The 12,034-nt window shown below is 43.2% G+C and overlaps 1 protein-coding gene across 3 annotated transcripts in view; it reads left to right on the forward strand.

Moving 5' to 3' along the window:
• The window catches only part of usp34 (ubiquitin specific peptidase 34), a 91,825-nt gene that overhangs the window by 28,085 nt on the left and 51,706 nt on the right, over nt 1-12,034 (forward strand). For all 3 annotated transcript variants that reach the window (XM_015380951.1, XM_015380952.1, XM_015380954.1), the window contains exons 10-21: nt 569-661; nt 2,400-2,525; nt 2,630-2,759; nt 5,120-5,253; nt 5,336-6,078; nt 6,162-6,376; nt 6,466-6,581; nt 6,862-6,989; nt 7,097-7,186; nt 7,548-7,643; nt 8,956-9,038; nt 11,480-11,634. In XM_015380951.1, coding sequence (XP_015236437.1) covers nt 569-661; nt 2,400-2,525; nt 2,630-2,759; nt 5,120-5,253; nt 5,336-6,078; nt 6,162-6,376; nt 6,466-6,581; nt 6,862-6,989; nt 7,097-7,186; nt 7,548-7,643; nt 8,956-9,038; nt 11,480-11,634 — 2,109 coding nt within the window. The remainder of the gene's footprint in view (nt 1-568; nt 662-2,399; nt 2,526-2,629; nt 2,760-5,119; nt 5,254-5,335; nt 6,079-6,161; nt 6,377-6,465; nt 6,582-6,861; nt 6,990-7,096; nt 7,187-7,547; nt 7,644-8,955; nt 9,039-11,479; nt 11,635-12,034) is intronic.

The following is a 12,034-nucleotide window of genomic DNA, read 5'->3' on the forward strand; positions in this document are numbered from 1 at the left end:
CCAATATCGTGCATCCCTACCTTGAATGATATATTACCAACTGGAAAATAAGCTGAAAAAAGTTAACAAGTCAAGAAAAAAACGGTTAAAAGCTAATTGAAAAGTTAAAATGTTAATAAGCCTAGTTAATAATTAAATTAATAAACTAAAAAATGTAGGTGCCAGTATCGGCATTAATACCTCTAAAGTTACGTTGTACCAAAAACATAACCTTACAACGTGGTTCTTTCTCTCTTAGTGTGTTTTTCATGAATTTCTTACAGAAGCACTTTTGTTATTTTTTCTATATATTTTTGGGCAAGTTAACTTTTCTTTTTATTCCATTGACATTCATTTTTGAATGTTACAAAGGTAATACGGTCTTGTCCTGGATTCAAATAACACTATTGGCCTGAATTTTTGATTTCCAAAGTATTTCACTGAGTGCCCTATAAAGGGGTTAATGTTGAACCTTTTTACTCTCATGCAAAGTTCTGCTCTTCTGCTAACTTGAGCTGAATAACCCAGCAGACTCTAAGAGGCGGCATAGTTTGCATTCCCCCCCCACATGTCTCTGTTTGTTTTCCAGATCATTAAACAGTGCCAGGTCATCCTGAACTTCCTGGCTGCAGAGGGCCGTCTCAGCACGCAGCATATAGACTGTATATGGGCTGCAGCTCAGGTAGGTCCAAACAGAGGTTCCCATTACGCTAAGTTCAGACCGCACGTAGCAGAAGCGGCAAAAACGCATTGGCTGCTTCATTTTTTTATGCTTGTACAAGTTAAGTTCTGATGCGCGACGGAAGAATTTTTGCTGCTGGGTCTGATACTGGTTAGGCGGAGCCACTCTATCCTTTCTTTGCCTGTAACAATGGCGGCTATAGTTGCTGTTATAAGGGGGTGAAAAGTAGTTTTATTATGTTTTTAAGACCTAAAAACGTTATCTGTGCAGTCAGTTCATCCAGATTAGCATCCTGCTTTCAAATATTACCTCGCTGTCAGCGCCGCTCTGACCCCCCCTACAACAGTGGAGCGCTTTCACTAGGAATCCCGTTCAATGGCAGCCTCTGGCCCGGTTGCCCCTTCACAGTTTTCCGCTACTGTTTAAGGCGGCCAGAAGTAGATGTTAGCATTTTTCACCTACATAATCCATAATGCAGACACCAGAACAATAGAATAATTTTTCGCTGGCAGGTTTCAACATTTTAAGTTAATTTAAGCACAAATAAACTGTTTCAGAGGAGTGAAATTTAAATTTCTCTTATTTGTTATATTAATTTATCCTATTTACTCACTATAAAGTTTTCACTCGGTCTGTTACACCTGGAAAGCCACACAATTCTCTGCAGGATGGTGTTTATAGACCAGACATAGCTTCTTCCCATAAGCCAGATTCTTCCTCAAGGTTTTATTCATAACATGTTACTGTTAACCAAAGTGTCTATAATTTGTTTTGACTCTCACTACTTTCCATCGTTGTAAGTAAGGGGAAATAAACGGTGGTGCAGAACGGGGGCTGAATACTGTGCTATAAGGCCTGTATGATGAACTGTTCTCTCTTTGCAAAGATATGAGAATAAAATGCAGACTGAGTGAAAACCATCGGTCTGCGTTGATTTAACTAGGGTGAATGGTTGAATACTTTTTTCCCTGTACGGTCTGTCTTCCTGCCAGCTCCCGGATCAGCTTCTCTGATTAGTTAATGTAGCGCGTCAAGCAGCGAAAGTTTAATTTTCTAACTCCAGCAGCTGCTGCTTCTGAAGCATGTTGTGCGCTTCAGATGCTCAGAAGCTTGTGAGGCGCTGCTCCTGCTCCAAACGAGCTGCGGGACCTTTTGCTGCGCCAAAATGCGCGTCAACCATTGACTTTCCATGTAAACTAGCTGCTTCTGCCGCTTGCGGTCTGAACGTAGCTGTTAGGTTTATTCAATGATGATTATAAAATTAATGTGTGTTCATATGAAACATTGTAGAAATGAGATGCTTCACTCTGTCTCATGATTCAGTCAGTTGAGCATCCTGTCTTATGACCTGATCAACTGTCCTGTCAGAACAATACTCTGTTTGTAACCATGTGTTATGTTCTGTTAATAAAAGCGCTCTGCAGAGGAGGTCCGGCTCTTTCCCCTCCTGCAGGAAGCTGTGTTTGAAAATCCCTTACTGTGTATTCAGTCCTTCTTTTACAAACCTACATTTTTGAACCTAACAGTAGCATTAGCACTGCTTCATTCCATCCACTAATGATTAGTGACTAATCTGAGGACTGCCTGCAGGTTCTCACTCATTACTGCTGCTAGAGTCAGAGCAGAGCACTTCTGTTGGGATTGGGGCATTTGTATGTAGATTGGTTTCTCTCTGACAGAGAGTGCAGAATCAGGCCTCTGCCAACGCTTTTCATTTTATATTTTCCTTTGCTTCCAGCTGAAACACTGCAGCCGCTACATCCACGACCTTTTCCCGTCACTGATAAAAAACCTGGACCCAGTGCCTCTCCGTCATGTCCTGAACTTGGTCTCAGGCCTGCATCCGAGCGCCCACACTGAGCAGGTACTCCTCAAGAACTAACCTGAGAGATAAAGTCCTAACACCAAACAGCTGTGGTGTCTTTTCTCCTTCAAGTGGATTCCTGATGTTTTCATGTCTCTCCCCAGACTTTATACCTGGCCTCCATGTTGATCAAGGCGCTGTGGAACAACGCTCTTGCAGCCAAGGCTCAGCTCTCCAAACAGAGCTCCTTTGCTTCACTGCTAAACACCAACATCCCCATGGGGAACAAGAAAGGTCTGTCTGAATTCTTCTCCATATAAAGCCGGGCTTACACTGTACGATTTTTTTTGCACTTTTCATGCCAATACTAAAGTCATGCAAATCGCTCAGTGCGCAAACGAGTGAAATGGAGTTCTTTCTGTAGAATTGACCGTAGTAGCCACGTTTGCTCAGCCATGTCTTTGCCCAAATACGTCGCCTTTTCAAACAGTGACTCTCCTATTACCCTAAACATTAATTTTTATTTTAATGGGGTTTCATGTGGTAGGTAAATGGATACAAAATTAGGGTTGGGAATTGAAAAGATTTTCACGATTCCGATTCCCTTTTCGATTCTATGAAACGATTCGATTCTTTATCGATTCTTTTTTCGATTCCAATTTGGGGTAAAAAGGAGAACAAACAGTTTGATTATCAGAATCAACTTTGTTTACTTAACTATTGCACAATCTTACAAACTCAACAAGATCAAGATGTCCACAGGAAATATGAAACTGGAGTAACATCTGTGTTTAAATGAAAAATGAATACAAGAACAAACTTAATAACCAACAATGTCTAATAACAAATGATGGAATAATAATATATTTTAAATAACAAAAAATACTAATTATAAAACAGTAGTAGGGAAAATTAACAGTTCTTTTGCAGAAAGATGAGCATATCTGCTTTTTCTGGAAGGATATGGGACCTTTCAGGGCTTATGGTGTCTCCAGCCGTGGAGAACACCCTCTCAGATGGGGTGGAGGAAGCCTGCACACAGAGGTAGTTTTCAGCCAGTCCAGATAGCAAGGGCAGCGTATCTTGCTTGTTCCACCACCACAGTGTGGCGCTATCCCTGCAGGGGATGGAGGGCAAGCTTTTATAGAGCTGGATTTCCTGATCTACCCTCTGGGCTAAGGAAAGACGGGGCTTTGATTCACAAAGTGACCGCAGCTCGTTGTCTTCCTCCTCGAATAGTTCTTCCAACTTGCGTAACTTACGTAAAAAACGTGACGTAAGTCGTGCTCCCCAGAGCCGGCGCTCTAGGCTCTGGTGCTGCGGGAATCGAAAAAAGAATCGTTCAGCGAGCTGCCAAACGATGCCATGGAATCGGAAAATACGGAACCGGTTCTGAACAGGAGCCGGTTTTCGATTCCCATCCCTATACAAAATGTTCTTAAGTTTACTCTTATACCATAATATAAAATCCTCTGCTGCCCTTTAGGATCAAGACTAACCTAATTAGTAAATTGGTTTGACCGTGTGTGAATCTCTACAGCAAATTTGTAGTTAAAAAAAAAAATTTTACTGAACGAAGCGCTTGGAGACGAAGGAAAGCAGCAGACATGTTGTGGAGAAAAGCTGCGTTGGGTTGGGTTATAAAATAATGGAGTGAATTTTTTTCCCTTTATTGTTCAAAGCAATGTCCTTTCTTATGACATAATCATATGGCAACTCCATTTGGACAAACTTTATTGCACCTGTTTCTTAAGGATCAAATCTCTTTTAGAGTCTCAACATATTATGATCTCTATTTACTATTATTTTACTTTTCATTTGGGATCTAAAGTCGCTGAAAGTAGAAGGAAAGTACTGCCTTCTAAGACTGATCTCTGCCATTTAACAAGGCGACAAAAAAACTCTCAGCTTATTTTTATTCTTTTTATTAAGATCTGAGGGCAGAGGAGGACAAATGTGAAATTTTAAAAATTAATTTTCATAGAGATTTTAGACAAATAAAATGGTTATTCTACTTGTAGAAAACTAGCGGTTGTTGTTGACACAAATTTAAAAGTAGTGTAGCTTAATATGGCTAACTGACAGAGCTAAATGAAGCTAACCTGTTAGCTACTGAGCACAGCGCTACCCAGCTCTCCCCCTTTATATCACGGTCTAACAGTTACTTTGTTAACAGTAAACAGGGTTTTTTTTTTAACGTTTTGTAATCGATCAGAAAAACTTCATCGGTAATTGGACACGCTAACGCTACAGATGCTCCCGACTCGGCACGCGGACGCTCCGTGATGTTATTATCGTTGTCTGGGCAACCACAATGCTTTACATCATGTAGCAACATTCAGTCAATCATGTAGCTTAACTTCACTGGCACTGGCAGATCTGGTACCTACACAGGCAGCTGAGAGGCCTTTGGTTCCTCTGGAGGAGCTGCAGAGATTCCCAGCTGAGGAGTAAGAATCCGTCTACAGGGGATTATTATTCAGTCGAGGTCATCCAACGATTCACTTTAGTGGCACGTTGTTTTCACTTTATTGGGTATAACATGAGCAAATTCACTGTGGGTTTTTTGTTCTCCGTCTGTGGGTCTGATCAAGACCAAGATGTTTCTGGCTGACATGTTAAAGCTTGATCGAGTCCGTCTTCTTCGCCGCCAGGTTCTCCGGCCGCCAGTCCAGACAGCAGCGATAACAGTGACACTCAGCACAGCGGAGGCAGCGACATGGAGATGGACGATCAGATGATGGTGACCGGCAACAAGAGGAACCAGCAGAGGCTTTCGGATACAGAGGTGAGCTTATCGGCTTATTGGCTCCAGCCCAGTTCCCTGGGAGTCGCTCCCAGTACTGACTGGGAGGCCTGTGTTTCTTCAGGAGTCGATGCAGGGAAGCTCCGATGAGACGGCCAACAGCGTGGAGGAGGGCAGCAGCGGCCCGGGCAGCAGCAGCGGCCACAGCGAGGCCTCCAGCAACGAGGCGGCCTCCAGCCGGGCCAGCCAATCAGCCGGCAGCCCCGGCAGCGAGCTGCACTCTGATGACTTGGCCGACAGCGAGGCCTTGAAGGAGGAAGAGGAAGACGAGGAGGAGGAAGAGGAGGAGGATGACGAGGATGAAGATAATGACGAGGAAGAAGACGACGACGAAGGAAACGGATCCACCGTCGAGGACGGCCAGCAGAAGGAGGGGCGGGAGCACACCGAGACGAGGAAGAGGAAGGCGGGGGAGGCGCTGGGCGAGGGGTCGAGTCACGGCGGGGGATCCCTCGGATCAGGGGGAGGAGCCAAAACCAAGGTCCTCCAGTTTAGCCTAGAGAAATCTGCCGCCATGGTAACGGCGGCGTCGACTTCTTTAGAGGGCCGGATGAGAATGCTGGACGCTTGCTCTTCATCCTCATCTGCTCGGGCGGAGGCGGTGGAGCCGCAGCAGCAGGCGGAGGACGGCGGCTCCTCTCAGACCATCCAAGGCCCTCAGGAGCCCGCCTGCCTGCCCAGACCAGGGGACTTCCTGGGAGAGGCCATGAGCAGCGAGCTGTTCAACTGCCGCCGATTCATCGGCCCACAGCACCACCACCACCATCATCATCACCATCATCATCATCATCACCACCACCATGAGGGGTAAGAAATAACCAAACCTGCCGCTTCCCCGTTCATTCCTCATAAACATCATGATTTTAACTGACCTTCCTCTCCTCCATTAGTCCCATGGTGGAGGACATGCTCAGCGCCGACGACGTCAGCTGCAGCAGCTCCCAGGTCAGCGCCAAGTCCGAGAAGAACATGGCGGACTTTGACGGCGAGGAATCTGGCTGCGAGGAGGAGCTGGTCCAGATCAACTCCCACGCCGAGCTAAGCTCCCACCTCCAGCAGCACCTCCCCAACCTGGCCTCCATCTATCATGAACACCTGGTGCAAGGTGAGTCGGCTCTGATGCTCATTTCTTTGAAGTATCCAGCAGTGAAGCGGGTTACCAGAGCTAAAAGCGTCGTCTTTGTGTTTCTGCAGGTCCGTCTGTTCATAAACATCAGTACTCCAGCCACGCTGTGACTGACATCAACCTTGATAATGTTTGCAAGAAGGGGAACACTCTGCTGTGGGACTTGGTGCAGGATGAAGACGCCGTACGTAACCCTTCTGTCAAGTCATTAACATTTATTCACTCCTCTGATAAAAAAAAAACAAAAAAAAAACATTAAAACTTTCTCTGTATTTTGATCTCTGCATTTCCTCACTAGACTGGAGGAGGGTTCATATTTATTTTTCCACTTACTGAGAATTAAGCCATTAAAGTAATTGAAAAATCCTTATTTGGTTTATCCATGAAGCGTTATTTATAAAGCTTTAAAGCGTAGCTTTGATGTAACGGATTATTTGTTCAACCTGTTTGTCTCGTGTCCTTAGATCCATCTCTCTGAGGGTTTGATCAACGAAGCAGAGAAGCTGCTCTGTTCCCTCGTCTGCTGGTTTACCGACAGACAGATCCGAATGCGATTCATCGAGGGTTGCCTCGACAACTTGGCCCATCATCGGTGAGAGCCTGGTGTACATGTGAAATTCACAACTCTTAAAGATGGTGACCCTCTGGTGGTTACTCCCTGGAATTATTGACTGATCTTCTTCACTTCTTTCCTCTCAGGTCCGTCGTTGTTTCATTGCGATTACTACCTAAACTTTTTGGCACTTTCCAGCAGTTTGGCTCCAGCTACGACACCCACTGGATCACTATGTAAGCAGCAGTCTCCACCCAGGTCACCATGGCAACACAGCAGCATAATGACCTTTCTGTTTCGCTTGTTTGTTTTAAATTGTTTCACCAATGTTGATCCATCTGATTCTTGTTAGCGTCTCATTATTTTTTAACTTTTTTTTTTCCTTCTTAAAGTCAAGCAATAAAAAGATTAATTAATAAGATGAATTAATTATAATTAATAATAATAAATAATTGTAAAGATAAAAGCACAAAAGATTTTCCTGAAACGTAAAGCTGACTAATCCCATCATATTTTTTGAAGTATGAAAATGCTGGATGTATAAAAGTTAAACCTCCCCACCTGAAGGGGGCGCTGATGGGTTGTTTGTTCCGTTAGGTGGGCTGAGAAGGAGCTGCACATGATGAAGCTGTTCTTCGACAACCTGCAACACTACATCCAAGAAGTCCGAGAGCAACGGCACAAGTTCGCTCTGTGAGTCCGACACGCCCACAACTAACCTGGACTCTGATTGGTCTCTTCCTGGCTGCTCGTTTCGACCCAAACTGAGGATTTAGGCATTTAATGAGTCTAATTTTGATTTCATACACATTAAAGAACATTTCCTTTACAAAAAGAGGTCAATGCTTAAAATGAGACAGTTTTTAGCTGAACCAGAAACCAACCTGTCAGAGAAGCGGACTGGTTCCCAATCAGTCCACCTGGTGTAATTCTGCTTTCACTCCAAAACGCGTTTTGAGCGCATTAAAATGCGTCAAACGCCTCATTGTGGGGAAAAAAAGGGTTTTCAAGACCAAAACTAGCAGAATATAAAATCAAATATATTTTGCCAGCAAGTTTTGATTTTTAATGTATTTATTAACTGCTTCGCCACAGACCAGTAACAAGGTATTTTGGTCAGAGGGTGTCAGAGAACGCTCCCTTTAATATGTACGTGAAATTATCTATTCTGGGTTTTAAATAAGCAAGAAATAATCAATGGATCGCTATCCATACCTAAAACTGAGTTCAAGCCCCAATCCCACAGACTGCTACTCTAAACCCCTGGGTATACTCCCGCAGTAGCTTGTCACACTTATGATGCAGATATTTTTAATTTATGCTCAATTTTGAAGCCTGGTCTGCGCTATGTTATTCCACGGCACAATACAAGAGGGACAATGACGAACTAGCTAGGATTGTGGGCGTCCGTGTGTCGGTTTGACGAGCTTGTTCGCCGTCTATAACCCCTCATCCAGCCCTGGACGACACACAGTTCAACCGTGAGTGTTACCCAAAGACTGACCGTGGCGCCGCGTGTTTTGCTTCGCGTGCAAAGCAACAGACCGATAGTGTCCGAGGTGGGGGATATCGGCGTTATCTGCGACACACACACCATACGACCTGGTTTCTGAGCATAAACCAGGCCACACTGCTCCTGGGGCGCTGCACAATGGCAGCCCACCGCTCCCCAAGCGGATGAGTTAAATGCAGAGTTAATTTCGCTGCTCTGTACTTGACAGTGTAATGATAATAAAAAAGTTGAAATAAATAAATAAGGAGCTTAGGCTCAGCTATTGTTAATAAAAAAAGGATGAAGCAGAAAGTTTGAAGCTATTTAAAGATAAACTACTTTCTATAACCTACCAAGAGTTCAGGCAGAAAAACAAATGGGTGTATCTCTAAGTGTTACATCAGGTATAGAGCAACGGGTGTTAAAACTCTTCAAGTTCATCATGTTGGTTGTTAAATTAAAACCCCTGATGGTAACAAAAAGTCTGTCTTCCTGCTTTGTTTGCTCTGACAGGTACAGCCACAGTGCAGAGGTCCAGGTCCGCCTGCAGTTTCTCTCCTGCGTCTTTTCAACACTGGGATCTCCAGACCACTTCAGTAAGTGTTTACTTTACCGTAGTTGTTTACAGGTTAGAGGCCAAGCATCCATTTTATGACCAATAAAATGTTGATGCTTAAAAGCATTGATCGTGTTGAATGCATCTCGATGTTCTGTTTTAGGTGTATCGAACAGAGATGTCCTTGCTAGTGTTGCGGCGATGCCATTTTTTGGCCCCGATACCTGGCTGTGCAGTATTGGCCGATACCCATACCATCTGTTTGAAATTGGTGTGTGTGTCTATTAGAGATGGAACGGTTTATGAAAACCGCCCGAACCGTTCGGTTCGACTGTCTCAGTTCGCGTGTGTTGCGTTCGGTTCATGCGCTGCTCCTTTTTCTCATAGGCGAAGCGTTTACACTCCAGAGCAGAAGGTGGCGGTCCTGCGACCAAAGCCAACCACCAGTAGTAAACAAGAAGAAGAAGAAGCGAAGCAGCGTAGCCGGGTGTAGCAGAAAAAAGTCAGTTGTTGTGGAGAATTGTGTGGGTATGGCGAGTGGGAAAGAACAGGAGTTGGAAGACGCGCCAGCAGCACTTTATAGGTCTGCTGTATGGGACCACTTTGCATTTAGAGTGACCTACGATGGCGGCGGAAAGAAAGCTGTGGATAAAAGTGCAACAGTGTGCAAGCATTGTGCAACACGTTTTGTTTATGCTAACAGCAACACGACCAACATGTCAGGCTAAACCCGAAATCCCTCATACTCCGTCAGCGCTCAGCCCCGCTGCGCTCCAGACCGCCTGCTCAAAGCAAAGCCTACAGCCTCCACTGTGGCTCCCGTCCGCTCCGCTCTGCGTTCCTTGGAGATGGTAGAGGGCATGCGCCAGATGATTAAATTCAAAGCAGCAAAACATGCGGAAATGATCCAGGGTTTCCGCGGATCATTAAAAATAATTACAATTCATACATTTTTTTGGATTTCTTTCATTTCATTCATTTTTATTTTTTCATTAATTCTTATAATTTTTATAATTCTTTTTATTTTTCTGTGTAACAATAAACATATGCCGAATCAAAAACCGTGACCACGAAACTGTGAACCGAACCGTGGATTTTGTGAACTGTTCCACCCCTAGTGTCTATATGAGGAACTGCAAACTACTGGGATGTAAAATAATTGCCATCATGGCTTTGTCAAGCTGCTGCCTACCTTTGTGAAGCAGGAAAAAGATTAATACAAACTGAATCCAGTAGAATTTTTTTTTTATTGCCTACCTGGAATGGGTGACAATAGTTGAATAAACTTTTGGCTCTCAAAATGGTATCGGTGCCCTATTTGTTGTTACTTGTCAATACCGATACCACCATATTAGTGCAGTATCGGTGTCCGGGCAACACCAATCCTTTCTTCCATAAGTTCAGTTACTCATTAAACTTTTCCTGTTTTCTCTCCAAAAACCTCTTTCTTCTCATTGGGTTTTCGTGAATTTGTAGTAAAACAATCAGTGGTTTACATAAATAAAAATGCAAGAGTTTAACATACATATATGTTAAGCCCATACATCTTTGCGGCATTTACTATATTGGTGTCCGTCTCCAACAGCATCTTAAACATTTCTTTCAGAGGTGTTTTTTTTTTTTAAAGAAGGATTTCGGTCAGACTGGAGGAAGAGCATCTGTGGATTTCTGTTTTAATGTCTTTCCACGGATCTGAACTTGTCTGTAAACAGGACTCTCTCTCCTTCCTTTAGAAAATAAACAATTAAATAGAAAAGTAAAAAATTTGAGGAAATGAACTGAATGTTTCTCCAGCGGTTTTTGTTTTGCTTTAGTAACACCAGCGGGTCTCAATGAAAATCAGATTTCACAGTAGGTTAAAATGGGCTCCTAGTGTGCTTCTGGTTTCCTGAATCAAACAATAGCACAATACTCCTTATGTCGCCGTGGCTGCTCAGCTGAGAACAATGCTCCTGCTGTCTGGGTACTTTTGTGTGGGAGAGAAGCTGATTTAGCATTTATGGCTTAAAGGAAACATTGTTTTTCCTCTTCAGTCTGCTGAAACTTCAGCATGAATATTTTATATAAACAAACCTCTGGCCCCTTGTTTCCACCGACTACAACTAAAACTGCTTTCATTAAGACAGATGTTTGTTTAGGGATTTTCTTTTCCCGTTGAAGTCTTTGTTGCTGTTTTCCTTTCATAAACAATAAACATGTCGGATTTAAAAAAGAAATAATATTTTTAGGCTTTAACAGTTTGGTTTTATAATAGATTATAAATAATTTTCCTTTTGAGGTAGTTTCACTGATTAATATGACATGAAGAACGATTTATAGGTCCTGTCCTACTGTATGGAGAAACATTAGAGTATTTAATCACTGACTGAGTAGAAACCCTCCAATCCCGTTCCGACTCCTCGGCCCTACTGCCTGCTTTTATACATAGACTTCCTGTACTGCTGATATAGATGGAAGTGTACGAATGTGTCTGTTCCTCAGGACTAAGTCTGGAACAGGTGGACATCCTGTGGCACTGTCTGGTAGAAGATGCTGAATGCTATGACGACGCGCTGCACTGGTTCCTGAATCAGGTCCGCAGCAAGGACCAGCACGCCATGGGCATGGAGACGTACAAGCACCTCTTCCTGGAGAAGGTATGTTCCACTCTGGTTGGTTATTTTCTAGGAAATTAGTGCAGGTTTCATTTCTTGGCAGCTTTAATAGGATTTTTATTTAAAAAAAAAAGAAAAAGGTATACCAGGAAGTGGAACATCATTGTTTTGGTTGTCAAAATGACAGAATGCAAGAATGAACAGCAGGGAATGGTCAGACGTACGGATATTAACAAATAATCAGTTTAGGATTTTTAATTTAGATTAAAATTTAAAATCTGATTAACTCATAACATCCAGGGAATTTTGTTGTGGTGTAATGTTACCATACTGCACTAGGGGGTGCCGCTGTTCAATTTAATTCAGTTTATTTATATAGCGCTTAATTCCCAACACATGTCATCTCAAAGGATTTTACAATTTAACCAGATTATACAGTAAA

Source organism: Cyprinodon variegatus, unplaced genomic scaffold, assembly GCF_000732505.1.
Source record: "Cyprinodon variegatus isolate N-32 unplaced genomic scaffold, C_variegatus-1.0 Scaffold225, whole genome shotgun sequence".
In the NCBI taxonomy this organism is placed as follows: domain Eukaryota; kingdom Metazoa; phylum Chordata; class Actinopteri; order Cyprinodontiformes; family Cyprinodontidae; genus Cyprinodon; species Cyprinodon variegatus.